Source organism: Bubalus kerabau, chromosome 10 (genome assembly GCF_029407905.1).
Source record: "Bubalus kerabau isolate K-KA32 ecotype Philippines breed swamp buffalo chromosome 10, PCC_UOA_SB_1v2, whole genome shotgun sequence".
NCBI lineage: Eukaryota > Metazoa > Chordata > Mammalia > Artiodactyla > Bovidae > Bubalus > Bubalus kerabau.
The window spans coordinates 84,124,752-84,144,820 of NC_073633.1; the positions used below are offsets into that span (position 1 = coordinate 84,124,752).

Consider the following 20,069-nt stretch of genomic DNA (forward strand, 5'->3'; position numbering starts at 1 on the left):
TTCTTTCCTACTATTACAGCTGCCACATTCTCTTGCTCTTCCTTCCTTTTGGTCTTATGAGTCCCTCTGCCTGGAACAGATTGTTCTATCTGGCTAATCTTTAAATTTTTTTTTTTTTTTTAATGCTGCTGGAAGAGAGTATCCTTATGTTGGAGATTTGCTGTGTCTCTTTATCACAGACTAAATTTTAGAGCCCATCACCTATGCATCATCTGTGAATTTATGACATTTCTAAGTTTACTTGAACAGATACCTGATGGGCATCTTCTATATGACATGTATTGTGTTAAGCCCAAGGAATGTATAAAAATAAGACATGAATGACCCATTTTTAACAAATTGAAAATCTAATGAGAAATCGACTGGGAAGAATAATCATTCATTTTCTTTGCTGTCTCTCCAATGGACTATGAACATTCTAAGGGAAATGACCAAAATGGAGATTTAAGTGGATTACTATCAGGTTGCAGAAACTTTTCTGAGAGTAAAAGACTAGATCCAAGTAGACAAGCATGATCATAGTCCAAGCATTAGAACTTCAACTGAAATTACCTGGCCTAATTTCTCTTGCATAATTATGATTTCATATAGTGAATATGGATATAATCTTATAAAACTTAGTTTTTAAGCTAAGTTTTAATTGCAAATAATTTTTGTAGATAAGCATATGTATAAGTAAAATACTCTATTAAATTTGATTTTTAATATCCTATAAATGTTACAAATAGAGAAAGTTGAAAGTTTTAATTTTCTGAAAATATATATGCTCCTAAATTTTTTAAAGTTAACTATAGCAATACAGTGGCTCCTACATAAATTTCTGTTTACTTGTAATGAAAATATTAAATAAGTTAAATTTGTATTTGTATCTGATCAGTATTACAGGGGTTCTCTAGTGGCTCAGCTGTAAAGAATCCACCTGCTAATGCAGGAGACACGGGTTCAGTCCCTGGGTCCAGAAGATCTCCTGGAGAAGGAAATGGCAACCCACTCCAGGATTCTTGCCTGGAAAGTCCCATGGACAGAGGAGCTTGTTGGACTACAGTCAGTGGGGCGCAAGAGTTGGACACGACTTAGCGACTGAATAACAACAGTAATCAATATTACAAAACTTAAGAATTATCTAACATTCTGATAGCTCTCATTTTTAATGAAAAAAAGGCAAGTTAATGATAAATAAGGTATTTGTATGTAGATCACATAAATAGAGAAACTAAAATTTGGATGGAAGACAGAAAAATCTACCAGAATTCTTGTGAATATGTAATTTTTGTGGTCATGTAGCTTGCACCTATTAAATATTTTCCTGATTGCTGGTCTAGTGGATTTTCCTGTAGTCTAGGTGGGTTTGTGTTAAACCATCTGTGACAAGTGGTTTGCTTGAAAGGAGATTGGCTGGCATTAGGAATATTGTCTGAAAACTCAGCTTTTGCTTTGTTGGCATGTTCTCTAACAAACCTATTAACTGAAGTGCAGCTCAACTCAAGGAGGTTATTATTGTAAATATTTTTGAAAGTCTTGAGCAAGAGAAGACTAATTAGATTTAGTATGTGGATTTATACTTATATAAACAATCTGCCTATTTATGCCCAAGAAATGGCTTGATGAAAAGCCATTGTCATCCAGTAAAATATTTTTCTTGTCTAAAATATGTTGGATTTTTAAAATAAATAGAATCAAATTAATACTAAGAATTACTAAAAGTATAAATACTTATTAGTTCTAAAACTTATATACATTATTTCATTTTAAACTCAGAACAGTTCTGTGAATAAATTTTCCAAAGGAATCTGAGGTTCAGAGAAACTAGTCTTAAATCATAAAACTAGAGGAAGTAGCAGATCCAGAATTAAAATTCAGTTTTCTGGTCTCCAAGCCCAATATATTCTTATTTGCTGTACAGTATGACTTTAAAACATTTTTGAGTGGTAGCAGATAATACTATTTTTCTAAGTGAATCCTCATAAAGAATTAACCCTAATTCTTTTTTTAGTGTAACCAGTTATAAAGACTAATAACCAACATAGTCATTTTCTCACTTTAATCTTATAGGTGTGGTTTTATCTTATAGAGGTGGTTTTATCTTGTAGATGCCTTAGCTGCTAATTAAAATTTCTTTTTCATTTCTTTTTCATAAACTCTTAAAAAGTGAATTGTCCCCTACAATGCTATGCTGCCTTATCTCAAGTGAGTTGACAACATAACTTGCTGTATGCCAGCCAGGTTCTTTAGCAGTTAACTAGGAAGGGATTTCTGGAGAAGGAAATGGCAACCCACTCCAGTATTCTTGCCTGGAGAATCCTGTGGACAGGGGAATCTGGTGGGCTGCTGTCCATGGGGTTACACAGAGTCAGACATGACTGAAGCAACTTAGCATGCATGCATCGAAAAGGAAATGGCAACCCACTCCAGTGTTCTTGCCTGGAGAATCCCAGGGACGGGGGAGCCTGGTGGGCTGCCGTCTATGGGGTTGCAGAGTCGGACACGACTTAAGTGACTTAGTAGCAGCAGCAGGAAGGGATTTAAGACTTGTGTATATTAACTGACTGTAGAATATTGTGTTGAGACAACTATAAAAGTGATTAAAATACCTTTATACCTTAAATTGCCTGGAGAATCCCAGGGACAGCGGAGCCTGGTGGGCTGCCACCTATGGGGTCGCACAGAGTCGGACACAACTGAAGCGACTTAGCATTAGCATACCTTAAATATCTTATTCTCTACTAAACTAGTACCCAGAACTTTCTTATTTTTCTGCTTTGCTAAACTTTCTAATATTTCATTTTTCTCAGCTGTAAAATTAAGCAACATGCTTCAAATACTTCTAGACAGCTTTTTTGTTGAAACATCTTGATTTCCTCAGTTCTGTAGAATGAAAGGAAAATATTTAATCTATATAGCAAAATAATATCATATACTTTTGAGTTATTTTCTGTATTGTTTAGCAATAGAGATTGGAAGTAGATGATGTAAATTCTACTTTTATATTGTAATTCTTATACTTTTTTCCCCCCCATCTTTCCCCTTAGATTTCCTTCATGGATACATTTTCATAGCATTATTATGTGATGTGAGAAGTTTTTTTTTTTGTTTTGTTTTGTTTTTTTGAAGTAACATGGATTTTATACTACAGAATCAAGAGATTGGCTTTATAGGAAAAATTGATTTATAAAGAGTGGTACAGGTTTTTATAGATAACCATGACAACATCCCATATGAATGGGCATGTTACTGAGGAGTCAGACAACGGAGTAAAAAATGTTGATCTTGCATCACCAGAGGAACATCAGAAGCACCGAGAGATGGCTGTTGACTGCCCTGGAGATTTGGGCACCAGGATGATGCCAGTGCGGCGAAGTGCACAGCTGGAACGTATTCGGCAACAACAGGAGGACATGAGGCGTAGGCGAGAGGAAGAAGGGAAAAAACAAGAACTTGACCTTAATTCTTCCATGAGACTTAAGAAACTAGCCCAGATTCCTCCAAAAACTGGAATAGATAACCCTATATTTGATACAGAGGAAGGAATTGTCTTAGAAAGTCCTCATTATGCTGTCAAAATATTAGGTAAGTAAAAACAGTAGAAGAATTAGAAAATGTTTTGCTGTTGTTTATCTTGCCTTAACATAAATGTGTATAGGAGGGAAGAGTTATATAAAGAATGTAAGTAGTAACAATTTGAATTCAGACCAGGATTAGTTTTTTTCTTAGAAAGGCCATATAACTTGTTTCCTGTTAGCCATGTAGAACTGGAGCATGTATCCTAAATGTTCAGGATATATGCTACAACATGATTTTTATATTTAATATTTGAAGTAAAAATTCCTATATAAGGCCTGATCTTTAAAGCCTTGAAATTCACATTTCATTTCAAACTCAAATTTTATATAAAAATTACTGAAAAGGAATTTGCAGATTTTAAATTTCTGATTTCTTTAAGGTTTATGAAATAATTTAATAGTTATTAATGAGAAAAACTTGGTGTTATTTCTCTGGCATAATACGCATAAAACATGGCTTTAAAGTCCCTATACTAACTATTCCTAAATTTCATTTTGTGAGGAAAGCCAAAAAACTACTGCTATGATATATTAATGGGCTTCCCAGGTGGCGCTAGTGGTAAAGAACCTGGGCCTGCCAGTGCAGGAGACATAAGAGATGCAGGTTCGATGCCTGGGTCCAGAAGACGCCCTGGAGGAGGGCATGGCAACCCACTCCAGTATTCTTGTCTGGGGAATCCCATGGACAGAGGAGCCTGGCAGGCTATAGTCCATAGGGTTGCACAGCGTTGGACACGATTGAAGCAACTTGGCATGCATGCACATGATGTATTTCTAGATATAAAAGAATTCTGTGATCAAACTTTGAGAACAGGGGTTAAATAAGTTAAACAGCTTCTTATTACAGTACTTCTTGTAGCCTTTAGAATACTAATAGGTATTGTGAATCTATAAGAGAGATTGATGTCAAATGGGTGTTTCCAAACTTAAGTGTTTTGTCGTTGAACTTACTGCTCTCTCTTCCTCTACACACAAAAGAGAGATCTCTGAACTAGTGTCAGTGGTGTACATAAACTTGTGTTCCGTTAAAACCAGGCTAACTCAAAGGAAGTATTTTTATTTCTTAATGATTTATAATTATAGATGTGAAAAGACAGATACTTCACTTTGGAAGGAGAGGGTTTTCATTGTTGTTTTGCCATTTATTTAAGTGTTTATTGAATCCTTTACTTGATGTTATAGCAGATGCCTTTCTGTGTAATTTCTACAATAGCTCTGTTAACAGGGCTCTATAATACCTATTTTGGAGAAAAAGAAATTGAACATCAGTTAAATCACTTGTTTAAGACTCCATGCTAAGTAGTAGGGCCAAGTTTTAATTTGCCTGATCTGGATATGCAGTTGTTATACTGCAAAGAGCAAAGGGTTTGAGTGGAAACTGACATCCGTCCCGTTCTTCACTCACTGGACCAGAGCTTTGGCTACCAAGAGTGCAACATCTTTTTCTTACTTACTCAAAGTTACCATCTATATAAATGTACCATATACTATCTATCTGTATATAAAAGTACCTTATTTACTATCTGTGTATATAAAAGTACCATATGTACTATATATTTGTATGTATGTTTACCATATATACTAATTGCAGTCTAGAACATTTTCTGCTACATCATAACAACTGTTTTTTCTTTGCTATACCTTTACAAAGGATTCATATCTCTTGACAGAAAGCATTGTGAGTGTTTTTCTGTGATTTAAGAAATCATAGATATATTCAGTCATAATGAAGTGTGCAAAAAATGCCTAAATGGTAATAAAGAAAGGCATTATAGTAAAAACAGAGAGATTACGTATTTTAAAAATGCATTTATATGAAGGAATTTTATGCTGTTTTTTCTTAAGAGTTTTGTTAAAGTAAAAATATTTCATTGCCTCTTATTGGCATCATCTCATACCACTTAATTATATTTTATTAAAATACTCGCTAAATATTCTCTATGACTTGGAGAAAACTTACATTGTAATATATCCAACCCAAGCCTAGTTTGAGTCTTCTGGGTTTCTATTTAAATTTCTTTGAGATTAATGTATTTGTGCATTTACTTTAATTGAATTAGGCATAAATGTCCGTGTAGTAGACAAGACTCATGTAATCTCCATGAAGAAACAGAATTCACTTGTGGAATTTTTATTTATTTTCTTGCCTAACCACAGAAAACTGAAGACCTGTTGCTTGGTTTGTTTTTCTACAAGTGTAGTTAAAGGACAACTATATTTTCTTCTGACTTGCAACCCACTGTGGTTTTAAAAATTATCTTTGGGTAATCCTTGAACTTAAGGATGTTTTACATAATTTATTTTAAAGTAATTTGGAATTTAGTACCAGCTGTCTGTAAGTCATTTCTTGGATAAGGAGAATATTTCGTGTTTTGACAAATGAGTGATAGATTTAATTTTAATGCACTCAACACAGATGTGTTATTTGTAGGAGGCATGAAAAGTTACCATAAGTTATAAAGTTGTTTTTGTCAGTCAAATCTTCAGTTTTGGGATATACTCAGTTTTAAGTTTTGACTTTAAAATGAAGTATACTAGCTTTGTACCAGACATTTTTTTCCTGTTTGTAATTTGCTAACACATCAAACTACAACAGTACTCCCTAAAGTTGTATGAGTCTCTCTGCCAGTGTTTAGATTAATATGCACACGCCAGGAGACAACTTCTCAGCTTTTTTCACAACCAGAAACAGCAGCCTTGTTTTAAATGAGGCAAGGATGGGGCAACTGATTTATTTTTCTGAAAGGGAGCCTTCAGTTGCCAAATGATACATCGTCATTTATCTGTGAGTAGAGGAAATTCTCATTAAAGAATTGAAAATGTGACTGGAAAGATTGGATACTTTGTCTGGGTGGTGATTTTTTAAAAATATTTATAAATTTGGCAGTGTATAATATTAAACATGCAGGGATGGATTGATAGAAAATATTCGGAAAGGATGAACTGAATTTTCTTGTGTAAAAGCACTTAGAATCTTATTGAAAATTAGAAAATAGTGATGTGGGAAATTTAAATGAATAATTAATATTACTAGCATAAATTATAAGAATTTTGATACATTAAGGAGCCTTCCTTAAAATTGGCATGAGTTGTTAGAACTTCCTGTGAATGAAATATCATTGTCTTGTTCTCTTTCATAAGTAAAGATACAAACTACCTTGTGAGAAAAATCCTGAGAAGAGAGCAGAATGTAGGTTAGAGTAGAATGAGGGAGAACAGGGTCATCCTCAGATGTCTTTGTAGCTTTTGCTGTTTCATTGATTTTTGTAATCACAGATAACTGATTTGGGTCAGGACTCTGGACAAGTAAATACAGTAGACAGACTGTTTAAAGGGAGTAACTAGGAAACATTGCTGTCTATCATAGACATGACTCTGATTCTCACATTTGTGAAGAGACCTTCAGAAACACGCACACACCCACTCAACACACACCCATAGCAGGCTATAGGTTTTATGGCTGATAAGGAGATTCTTGAAATTTGTGATTAAGGGCTTTCTAGTTTTCACCAGATGCTGTTAGTGATAAGAAAAAATTTAAAAACACACACACACACACTGAGGGGAATAAAACTAGGATAAATAAAATATTTTTATATTAATAATACTGTGTTTCAGTCTTTATTAGTACCTACATATTTTTGCCAGGTGTCTCTGCATATTCTAACTATTAATGCTAAGTCAATAGTATTCTTGTATTTGATGTTATAAAGTAAAATATTTCTTCACATTTCTCTCTGATGTTATTTGACTTTTGGTTGATCATGGGATATACTAGAATTGTGCTGGATTGTGATGAGCTTTTTTTTTTATTGGCTTTTAAAATAAAGTTTATTTAGCAACAACAAAAAAATTCCAGTGCCAATAAACTTTGAGTTAATACTATTTCTGAGAAGTTAATTGCTATTAAATTTTCGCTCAACTTCTATAAATATTTCCAAACTTTATTAGCCATTCCTTTGAGGGACTTTTTTTCTGAAAGTGAAATGGTTAAACCTATTGGTTTTAAGCTTAATATTTAAAATGTGGGGACTGTTTGATGATTTTTTGATTTGTTCATATTGCTAAGATTAGACATCTAGGTTGCTTCCATGTCCTTGCTATTGTAAATAGTGCTGCCTTGAACACTTGGGTACATGTGTCTTTTTCAGTTCTGGTTTCCTCAGGCTATATGCCCAATAGTGGGATTGCTGGATTGTGTTGTAGTTTTATACCTAGTTTTTTAAGGAATTTCCATACTGTTCTCCATAGTGGTTGTATTAGTTTGCATTCCCACCAACGGTGTAAGGGGGTTCCCTTTTCTTCACACCCTCTCCAGCATTTATTGTTTGTAGACTTTTTGATGATGGCCATTCTAACCATGTGAGATGATGATACCTTATTGTGGTTTTGATTTGCATTTCTCTAGTAATGTGTGATGTTGAGCATCTTTTGATGTGTTTATTAGCCATCTGTATGTCTTTGGAGAAATGTCTGTTGAGGTCTTCTGCCCACTTTTTAATTGGGTTGTTCATTTTTCTGATATTGAGCTACGTGACCTGCTTGTATATTTTGGAGATGAATTCTTTGTCAGTTGTTTCATTTGCTATTAAAGAATATACATTTTTAATGGATTGCTAACAGAAGTTTGGTAAATAATATCCAAGTCAAACCCAGTCATGTTATAGAGAGGCCCAGAGATTGAAATAGATTTTCCAGTGACATACATTGCAGCTAATAAGTAATCTAAGCCATAACCAGGACCCAGATATTCTGACCTCAAATTTAGTTCTTTTTCTTGCTCACCAAATTCGTTACAGTTTTGTCCAGAGAAAAATCATGAAATTTTTGTACCTGACTGAGCAGTAATCATTTCAGTGGTGTTTCTCCATTGTCCTATATTTGGAGCTAAGATGTTTGTTCTGTCTTCTCTCTCAACTGTCTTTGCTTATATACTTGTCTAGAATTTGTTTTTAATTTGTAACCCAATGTGTTAATGATTAATTACTGTTTAGGGTCTTTCAGGAGCTTCTGATTATTTTGAATAAATGCATTTTAACCTAGTCTACTAAAAACCAAAGCTCAGTGATCTGAATTTTATTTCCTTAAATTTAAAAAGAAAAAGAAAAGACTACCCATCCCAACTTAAGCAAGGATTTCCTAAGTGGAAGTTCTAATTTCAATTCAGTGGATAGATGTACTGGAAACTGGTATAATTTCTTCATTTGTTGTTGTTTAGTAACTAAGTTGTATCTGGCTCTTTTCCAACCCTGTAGACTGTAGCCCACCAGGCTCCTCTGTCTGTGGGATTTCCCGGGCAAGCATACTGAAGTGGGTTTCATTTCCTTCTTCAGGGATCTTCCCGACCCAGGGATGGACCTGTTGTCTCCTGTATTGGCAGGCAGATTCATTACCACTCATCCACCAGGGAAGCCCCATAATTTCCTCATCCTCTATACTATTAAGTTCCTCGCCTGAATAGTCAGTTTGACTATACAGCTTAGGAGAAAAGAAATCGTTAATAAAAGTTCTCAGGAAGAAGTCATGAAGTTGGTTGAACTATAGAAGTTTCTGAGGATAGGTTAAAAGAATTGGTGGAAGAATCTTAATGCTTGAATAGGTCCCTAGAATCTATTTTCATGTGAGGTAAATGATAGCAATAAGTGAAGATAACAAAAGTAATCCAGGGGAGATGGTTATCTCCACTGCTTTTAAAAGATCTTCAGAAATGGAGATGAGCTTCCTTGAGTTAATTTTATTGTTTACCCTTCAGTTCAGTTCAGTCGCTTAGTCATGTCCAACTCTTTGCGACCCCATGAATAGCAACACGCCAGGCCTCCCTGTCCATCATCAACTCCCGGAGTTCACTCAGACTCACGTCCATCGAGTCAGTGATGCCATCCAGCCATCTCATCCTCTGTCGTCCCCTTCTCCTCCTGCCCCCAATCCCTCCCAGCATCAGAGTCTTTTCCGATGAGTCAACTCTTCACATGAGGTGGCCAAAGTACTGGAGTTTCAGCCTTAGCATCATTCCTTCCAAAGAACAGCCAGGACTGATCTCCTTCAGAATGGACTGGTTGGATCTCCTTGCAGTCCAAGGGACTCTCTAGAGTCTTCTCCAACACCACAGTTCAAAAGCATCAACTCTTCGGCTCTCAGCTTGCTTCACAGTCCAACTTTCACATCCATACATGACCACTGGAAAAACCATAGCGTTGACTAGATGGACCTTTGTTGGCAAAGTAATGTCTCTGCTTTTAAATATGCTGTCTAGGTTGGTCATAATTTTCCTTCCAAGGAGTAAGCATCTTGTAATTTCATGGCTGCAGTCACCATCCGCAGTGATTTTGGAGCCCCCAAAAAATAAAGTCTGACACTGTTTCCACTGTTTCCCCATCTATTTCCCACGAAGTGATGGGACCAGATGCCATGATCTTCGTTTTCTGAATGTTGAGCTTTAAGCCAGCTTTTTCAGTCTCCACTTTAACTTTCATCCAGAGGCTTTTTAGTTCCTCTTCACTTTCTTCCATAAGGGTGGTGTCATCTGCATAATTCTCCAGAGTCTTGGGAATCTGAGGGTAGAATTTTCAGATAGAGCAACTCTTAGTGATTGCTTTCTGTTACCTATTTTAGAGTCTTCATTCTGTTTCATTTTAGGTGGCAGGAGAGGGCCAAGAGGAAAGGGAGCATTCAGGGGATGGATTTGTGGACTTCTGTGTGTATATTTAGCTGATTAATTATCCCCAAACCAAATGTCAGTGGTTTTTCTTAGTTTTCGATAATATACCTTTTCTTTCAACATAAATGATCAAGATTTAGCTATTGTATGAAATGTTAGAGCAGATGATGCAAACTTAATGTTTATGGAACATCAAATAAGAGGAATGGATCAGACTGCAGGACAAGGAATTTGAACTAGATATAAAGGTCTTGCTTGTAGGGAAGTTGTTGCAAACTAGAATTTATCAGCAAAGCCAGATTTGTTATGTGCGCGTTTGTCTGCCCCTCTGTGCAGTGTCCCTGTTTCTGTCTGACCTCTCTCCTGCCTTTTTGTGAGTACTGCTCTGCCTCAGTGCTCCCTTCTTTGCTCACTCCCTACTCTACAGTTGTGCCATTTTTTTTTTAGTAGCCCTGTAATTCTCCATTTATGTCTCTACTTCTCTACGTAAAGAACCATGTGGTTCTTTTTCTTTGTGCTTATTGTGTGTGGGAGTGAGGAAGGGAGCCTCTGATCTGTGTATGGGGAGATCTCCCTTCTGTCTATAGTCTGTACTCTGTTGTTTATCTTCACCATTATTGTAGAAGTAGGTACGTATTTGACAGGATGGATTTAGCTGCATCTGATTAGATTTTTCATATTTCCTCTGGAATTGCGCAGAATTTCAAATAACTTAAGTGGTTTTTGTTTAAGTATCATATAATCTAATTACTGCGTCAGACAGTGGAACATTTCTTAAAGTGTGTAGAAAATGTGCTGTTCTTGAGTAACATGAAGTGCTTCTAAAGATATACAGTATAAAAACAAAGATTTTTAAACCTACAACAAAATACCTTTCGAAATTAATAATTTTTTTATGAAACTAGAATGAATGTGTCAAAAATGAGAATCCCTGAGTAGATAATGCTAACAATTATTTTTCATTATGACATCATACTTAATATCAAAGAAAAGACCTTTTATCAGAAGTCCGTTCAGAATTGTCTAATAAAATTCATTATAATCAATATTTTAAGACTAATGGTATAGATAGATATTTGTTGCTTGCTATGTGACTTTAAAACTTTATTGGACAGAAGCAGCATAATTTTTAATGTCTGTTAAATTTATAAACTGATGAAATGAATGTTTCTTTATAAATAAGTTTTTATCATTTACTGTTTCATATTTTCTCTTAGATATTTCTTTAACTACATATGGTTTAGTTCATATCTTCTGTCAAGCTACTTATAATGAAGTTTTAAGAACTTCTGAGTGTTTGGTAACTTAATCTGTTCTGTTTATTCATTAAACATTTTTAATGGAAATTTATTTGAACCCAAAGCATGAGTGTACGTGAGGAAGCTTTCTTGCCTAAAAATACGATCTGGAAACTTTTCCAGCTAAATTGGCCATGAAAGCAGATATGGAATTTATCTGAAAACTGTCCACATAAATCACACTTATCAAATTTGCTGTCTAACTTAGTTACCCAGGCTGGTGCTACACAAAGATGTTTTTACAATATTTCTCAAAAAGCTACATGGCCTCTACATTCACAGATTGCAGTTTTGGTTTCTTTTGCTGAACCTTCACAGTGTACTATCTAGCATATTATTGTGATTATGTTAGAATTGAAATAAAATATTCTGAGAAAATACTTAAAGCACAAGACATTTGGTTAAAATAGCAGAAATAAATGCAAAAGTACTGTAAAAGTAGCATTTGGAGGGTGCATTATATGTGCGAACATAAACAAACACAGTTACCTAGAAGAAATTCTGTCTACAGATACATGGTAAAGTAGCATGTCTAAGCACCTCTAAATGCTAGTAAGTGTACATTACGTGATTCTGTGTTAGGTGAGAAGACATCTCAGGTCAGCTTTTCTGAAGCAGATGAATGACATATCACAATTAAGCCCTAAAATCTAAACAATAATAATAATAGTGATGTTTATCTTTTTAAAATCCCTTGGTGTGGCAGGAAAAACATTTCCTTGGAAGTCAGAGAAAAAGATTTCTTCACCCAGGTGCCATTTTTGTGGGTGACTTCATTTTCTCCATCTGAAGAGATTTGGTCTGAACTATGTATGTCTCAGGTTTTGGTGGTTTTTCTAAATTGGGAAAAATTTGTCAGATTTTAGGAGGATTAAAATATATGTATTTATGCCTATAATATAGTTATTGTTCTATATCCTTCTATTCAATATTGGCAGTGACCAATGTGAAATTCAGGCCAAATTTGTATCAGGCCACCTGATGTAAAGAGCCAGCTCATTGGAAAAGACCCTGATGCTGGAGAAGATTAAAGGCAGGAAGAGAAAGGGGTGGCAGAGGATCAGATGGTTAGATAGCATCACCAACTTAATGGACGTGAATTTGAGCAAATTCCAGGAGACAGTGGGGGACAGAAGAGCCTGGTGTGCTGCAGTCCATGAGGTTGTAAAGAGTCAGACATGACTTAGTAACTGAACAACAACAACAACACATATTTGTAGGTTTTCAATAATGGTTGGTGATATTTTATTGTAAAAGCTGAGCTTAAGTGCAGGTGATCTCAATGTAGTCTGGCAACATTAACTAATGTACTAAGTCTGAAGATAACTTCTAAAAAGGGATAATTTCAGTGAAAACAGTTTTTACTAATTAAACAACAAAAAATGTGAGTAGGACTTCGTAAAGGTTAATGGAATTGTAAAGGATAATAATTAACAAAATTAAATTGGTCTTGATGACCTTCAAAATTTGAACCCGAAATCCAGTGAAATTTGTAATTTCTGGCTCATGGCATAGTCCTTAAGTTCTCCCAAAAGTCTTTACTTAAGTAAAGTAAGATCTGTCCTATCCCTATAGATCTTACGTTGATCCCTGATTTCCTGAGAGAAAGACATTTCCAGTTTGATCCTAAAATTTTTTTCCCTGGATTTTAAACTGTCGTGGATGGTCTTTATGTCTTTGAATTCCTCAGTATGAGCACAATTTGGACAGATTAACCAGATTTTATCTTTCTCTGGAACCGTATTCCTTACCTGAGGTCCTATCAACATGAGAAGGCTACTCATTTCTTAGAACTTGAAAGCAATCATCCCTTTTGGACTAACCACAAAAATTGCCTATTTCCTGTCTGTGCAAAATCTCAGCATCTCAACTATTATCTGATCTCCTGAAATAAGGTCAGTGATCTCTAGTTTTATCTCTCATTAAGCCATTCCTAGTTTAGATTCAGAGAAGGCGATGGCACCCCACTCCAGTACTCTTGCCTGGAAATTCCCGTGGACGGAGGAGCCTGGTAGGCTGCAGTCCATGGGGTCATGAAGAGTCGGACACAACTGAGCAACTTCACTTTCGCTTTCCACTTTCATGCATTGGAGAAGGAAATGGCAACCCACTCCAGTGTTCTTGCCTGGAAATTCCCGTGGACGGAGGAGCCTGGTAGGCTGCAGTCCATGGGGTCATGAAGAGTCGGACACAACTGAGCAACTTCACTTTCGCTTTCCACTTTCATGCATTGGAGAAGGAAATGGCAACCCACTCCAGTGTTCTTGCCTGGAGAATCCCAGGGACAGGGGAGCCTGGTGGGCTGCCGTCTATGGGGTCGCACACAGTCGGACACGACTGAAGCGACTTAGCAGCAGCAGCAGCAGCAGCAGTTCAGATTATCCTACCTTACTGTTCCTATTTCCTTGGGATATTTACTTATATTTAAAATATTCTAAAAATGAAAATTATATGCTGTGTTTACCACAGAAGTCAAAAACAATAAAAGAATTTGTCACAAAGGAGTAAGTAGAATAACTGTAATGCAGACACAAAAATTCAGTACAGCAATCAAGGTTATTTAATATAGAAGAAAATGGGTTTGGGTACCTTAGTTGTTCCCAAGTATATCATGTCTTAAAATACTACAGCTACAACTGCACAACTGCTGTTAATAAAGTGTGTAAATCATTGGTTCTTGAGAATACATAATCAATTTAAATATATAGGCATAGATATATAATTAAGGATGACAGGGGATTCTGATTGTGTTTAAGGTAGAATTCAGGACATAAGTATCTTTGTAAATTTCCTTGCTGATTCTCATAAATATCTTTGATTAAAAATCCATTGTTCTGATATAGCAAGAAAACTATATTCAGTATGTTCTACTTAAGCCTGCAGGGATATTTATAAAATCTGTGTAATTCTGGTCATTAAGGAAAAAAAGATCTAGCAGAAAAGTGGTCAAAAGATAAGCAGAAAATTGAGGAAAAAAGAAACATAAATGACTGTTCACCTTGTGAAATATATTGAAACTCACTACTGGATAAAGAAATACATGCTTTCCTAACCAGATCACCAAAAATGAAAAATTTGGTCTGTTTGTAGAAACATGCACTCAGGTTTTTTGATGGTAAGAGTATGAGTTAGTACAAAACTATGGGGGCAGTTTGGCAACATGTATAAAAGTTTTAAATATTTTTATTATCTGATAAGTGAAAGTTACTCAGTCGTATCCAACTCCTTGCAACCCTGTGGACTATACAGTCCATGGAATTCTCCAGGCCAGAATACTGGAGTGGGCAGCCTTTCCCTTCTCCAGGGAATCTTCCCAACCCAGGAATCAAACCCTGGTCTCCCACGTTGCAGGTGGATTCTTTACCAGCTGAGCCACAAGGGAAGCCCTAATAAGTAATTTTATGCTAAGAATTTATTCTGTAGACATTGGAAAATATCAGATTGCAAAACCGCATTTATAATGTGGTCTCTGTGGTTAAGACCAGCATTTTTTAAAGGTCTGAAAGGCTATATAGTATAACAAAATAGCACCAGTAGTTATAGCTGAAAGGTATGACTACAGATTAAAAAAATTTTTTAATGTCCATATTTTAATGTCTTTGTTGGTGGCTTTGGTACATAGAGGTTATGCAGAAATACCTTTGCCTCTAAAAATTTAACTCTCCCTGGGCTTGAAGAGACACAGTAGGGAGATTGTTACCTTCTGGGCTGACTAAATTTGCTTATTGATTTGTCAGCAGTGAGATCTGAAGCTTCTGATTTTCTCATTGCCCTGACAACCAGGCTAAGCCCCTTTAAACAGTAAAATTTTAAACCGAAATCCCATAATCTACTCAGAAAGATTATAGTCTTCAGGAGAGTATAGTCAGCTACTTTGTTGATTTTATAATTCTTTTTCCTTTTAAGATATTTAAAATGTCTTCCTGTTTTACTCTAAAGATACTTTAAGGCTATTGAATTCTTCCTACTCTGAGAATTCTTTATATACTTAGGTAATTTCTGTGGTAACTTCTTGAATTTGATGAAATCTGATGTTCCATATTCTTCCCAGCACTGCTTTATTGATGTACAGTTGGCAAAAAAGTTTTACGTATCTAAAGTGTACAATCTGATGTAAAATATACCACAATTAAGTTGATTAACATATCCATCACCTCACATATTTACCTTTTGTGTGTGTGGTGAGAATGCCTAAGATCTACTCTCAGTACATTTCAAGTATACAATACAGTATTATTGACTGTAATCACCGTGCTACCCGTTAGATCCTCAGAACTTATCCACCTTAAAACTGACAGTTTGTACTCTTTGATCAACATCTTTCAGTTTCCCCTATCTATATTTTGTCTACTCTTGTAGATAAATCATTAACTTGATAAATCAAGTTAACTAACAGTTAATTATTTAGTTCCGGATCGCAACTTCTTAGGTTGTTCAGATGACTGTTTTGACTTTCTGATTTTTTTCCTGTCTTTTTTTGAAGAGGGCTACATTTTAAGTTACTAGAGAACTTTTTTTTTTTTTTTTTAAGAACTAAAGCAGTTTTGATTTGGGGTGTGGGGTGGAAGATGGGGAACTTCAGAAGAGCTGATTAGAAGAGCTATTCTAATCTGTAAAATATTAAACTACTATTTAGTAGTAGGATATAAGAATTAATAACCTTTCTGCAAGCCCTGTATGAGGAAAACTAACAAAGACTTAAACCAAGAGGTTTTTTTTTTAATTATTATTTTTTCATGGGACTATATAAGACACAGATATACACAGACAGTACCTACTATTAACGTTTTTTCCAGAATCATTTACAGTTTTAATTTTAGACAGCATCTTAATAGGTTTTTTCTTTTTGGATACATAGGAGATAGTGAGGAGGCATCTTAAAAATGGTTTTGTAGCTCTCTTGAAGTCAAAACATTTTTGAAAAAGTAATGAGCAAGTTTTTGTCATGTCAATATGAGTGTAGACTATAATGTTACTTGAAGATTTCAGTTCTGATAAACCAATGGACTAGAAACAGACCCTGATATAAGAATGTGGTTATATCATAAATCAGTGCAAAAGAAGAGATTATTCAATAAATGATATTAGAATAATTGGTTAACCATTTGGAAGAAATGAAGTTCAAATTTCCCCTCAAATCTATACCAAATTAATTCTAGATGGATTGAAGTTACCTATGGAATAGAAACCATAATAAGTTTTAAATGTGGGTAAACATTTAATGATCTAGGAAAGTGAAAGTGAAAGTTGTGTTCAGCTCTTGTGACCCCATGGACTATATATATAGTCTGTGGAATTCTCCAGGCCAGAATACTGGCGTGAGTAGCCTTTCCCTTCTCCAGGGGATCCACCTATTCCTGTGTGATTTCTCTCACTGTTTCTGTGCTTATAAACTTAATGACCTAGGGGAAGAAGTTTATAAGCATAGAGACAGTGAGAGAAATCACACAGGAATAGGTGGATTATTCTTAACACATAATAGCCAAAAATATCTACAGTAAAGTTACCACAAATAAAATTAACAGACATAAAAATTAGAAAACTATTTCCCACAAGTGTGACAGAGTATATACATGAGCACATATCTACCTGTTGAGGATCAGAGAAGAGGCAACATGTGGTTCTTATCCATTTTGGAATAACCTCCTTCAAGAAAAATGTATGTGCTACATATGGACACCAATAGGAACATGAAGACATACACATGCCCCAATTTTTCAGTATCATCTTAGGAGACTCATATGTTCATAAGAGTTCTGTGGACCGCAGAAGAAATGCTTGGTAAATATGAGTAAGCTTCAACATCCCTGTTAAAGAAATGGAAGGGTTTTAAAAATGATAATATTTGAATATTGGTAATGGGATGTGAATTAGTAAAACCTCCCTAGAAAACTCTTTGGCTTTTAAAATGTCAGAATGGTATTTTAAAATGCCATTTCTTGAAATTATTTTAAGGAACATCAGAATCTCAGACATATTTTTACACAACAATGATCATTATGTACAGAAATGCTTATTACTTACACTGCAAAAAAAAATTGGAAGCACCCTGAATGCTCGATTTAATGTAATGGTTATTATAAGTTACAGTTTTAGACATGTAATGGAACATCAAGGAGCCGTTGTATATGTTTTTGTAAAGACTTTGATGATGTGGGAAAACTAAATGTCCTGTTAAATGAAAAAAGGAAATGCCATGAGATTTTTTTAAAGTTATTTGTAAGTGATGGGACTATTGGTGGTTTTAAATTTTTTATTCATTCATGTATTCTACCCCCTTATTTATTTTTATAGTGATATATATTTTACATAATTAAAACACTTGAAAAAATGTACTTGATTCTGTTGTATAATTTTTAAAGAGTTTTACTTAAAAATCAGTAAAATGACAGTGATTTGACACTCAAAAAATAGGTAAGTTTTTTTTTTTCCCCAAAACTTATTGTTATTTGTTCAAGAAATTTTATCTTAAGACACTTGTGGAATTAAGACAAAATTAATTTTTGGATACCTTTTCCTTCTCCTACTAGAAGTGGAAGACTTGTTTTCTTCACTTAAACATATCCAACATACCTTGGTAGATTCTCAGAGCCAGGAGGATATTTCACTGCTTTTACAACTTGTACAAAATAAAGATTTCCAGAATGCGTTTAAGATACACAATGCTGTCACAGTACACATGAACAAGGCCAGTCCTCCATTTCCTCTTATCTCCAATGCACAAGATCTTGCGCAGGAGGTACGTATTCTGAACATCTCATTGACATATGCAAGGTAATAGTTAGTGGTAGTGAGGCAGTATTCTTGGAAAATACTGCTGTGACTCTAAGGTTCATTAGAATTAATTACTACTGATCACATGTTGATAATTTATGTGTTAGGAAAAATTCACTTATGTGTATTTTATCCTGGAAAAAAAGTATACTTAGTTCAAAAATAAGACTCTGTTCCATGAAAAGAAGAGCATTGGTTCTTATATTTGTATAGTAAGAGGAGTATTTGTCTAAATTGCTAAAGGGGAAATTTATTTTAATACTTTTAGTATGGTTTTATTTTAAGCAATATACATTGTAAACTGAGATAAATCAGTACTGATGAGATTAAATTATGTTAGATAATCAGGTATTATAAATATATAACTTCTAAGATTTGTTACTTGTATTGAATACATATGGAACTCAATATATATTTAGAAACATCCTTTTCTAGGTGCCAAAACTAGAGAACAGGCTAGTTCTGATGCTATCATTGCTGTGATCTACTTGTGGTCAAATTGATTAATCTCAAAATTATTATCTCTTAGTTTTGATAGAGGAATTACTTTAAAAATTATTTAAAATAACCATAAGAATTGTTAGAGATTTACTGGATTCCTATTTTAATCATGAGCTAACTTTTATTAAAAATTTATATATTAATTTATTTCTATATGTTTTCATCAATGGTGATATTTTTGGTTTTGTTAATCTGCATTGTTACAAAGTGCTCTTTTTGGTACTGGAGTAAGGAAATAGAAAAAGGAGGAAAATCAGAGATGTTGATAATGAGAACATATAATATTTGAGGAAAAATAGCCCACAGAGAAAATTTTAAATATTTATGGTAGAAGAAAAGATTGAACATAATTCAACTGAACATACAGCTCATGTGATTAGAAATTAGAAAGGGAAGTAAATGAAAACAAAAAGGAATTAAATTACATAAATTTAACATTAAAAGTTTCCTTTTTTTAGAGAACAGGAAAATAGAGAAACCATTGACAAGTTAGATTAAGAAAAAAACACTAATAATGTTAGCAAAGATAAAAGCATAAATTATAACAAATTATAAGTTTATATTATTAAGTATGAAAGTGCTATCACCTGGGTTGTTTTTGTAAGAAAATAAAAATTGCCAAAAGTGACTTACAGATACCTGAAAAAAGTAGTAACAGTAGGTAAAATTGAAAGGTAGAAATCTACTCCTCAAAAAACTGCCAGACCCAGATAATTTTACAGACTCCTTCAAAACATTAGGGAACATATAATCCTTATGTTAAATAAACTGTTTTCACACATAAATATTGACTATTTCCCATCTCATTGTACTTGGATAATATAATCTAGATACTAAAAACAATAGTAAACCAGTATACTATACTGGTGACTATGTGTGTATACACACACACACACACACACACACACACACACACACACATACACACATACATATATATATATATATATATATATATATATATATATATATATATATATATGACTTCCCTGGTGGCTCAGAGGTTAAAGCGTCTGCCTGTAATGTGGGAGACCTGGGTTCGATCCCTGGGTCAGGAGGATCCCCAGGAGAAGGAAACGGCAACTCACTCCAGTATTCTTGCCGGGAGAATCCCATGGACAGAGGAGCCTGGTGGGCTACAGTCCACGGGGTCACAAAGAGTTGGACACGACTGAGCGACTTCACTTTCACTTTTCATATATATACACGTATATATGTACTTGGTGACTATACTCACCAAGTAGAGGTCAATTCATTTTATGAACATTAATCTAGAAA

General features: G+C 34.6%; 1 protein-coding gene across 7 annotated transcripts in view; it reads left to right on the forward strand.

Annotated features, from left to right (window-relative positions):
* PALS1 (protein associated with LIN7 1, MAGUK p55 family member) overlaps positions 1 to 20,069 on the forward strand; it is a 79,398-nt gene that overhangs the window by 31,052 nt on the left and 28,277 nt on the right. For 4 of the 7 annotated variants that reach the window (XM_055538388.1, XM_055538386.1, XM_055538392.1 and 1 more), the window contains 2 exons: positions 3,030 to 3,567; positions 18,047 to 18,255. In XM_055538388.1, the coding sequence (XP_055394363.1) occupies positions 3,201 to 3,567; positions 18,047 to 18,255 (576 nt within the window). In that variant the 5' untranslated portion in view covers positions 3,030 to 3,200. The remainder of the gene's footprint in view (positions 1 to 3,029; positions 3,568 to 18,046; positions 18,256 to 20,069) is intronic. The other 3 variants (XM_055538390.1, XM_055538389.1, XM_055538391.1) reach the window with 1 other exon arrangement.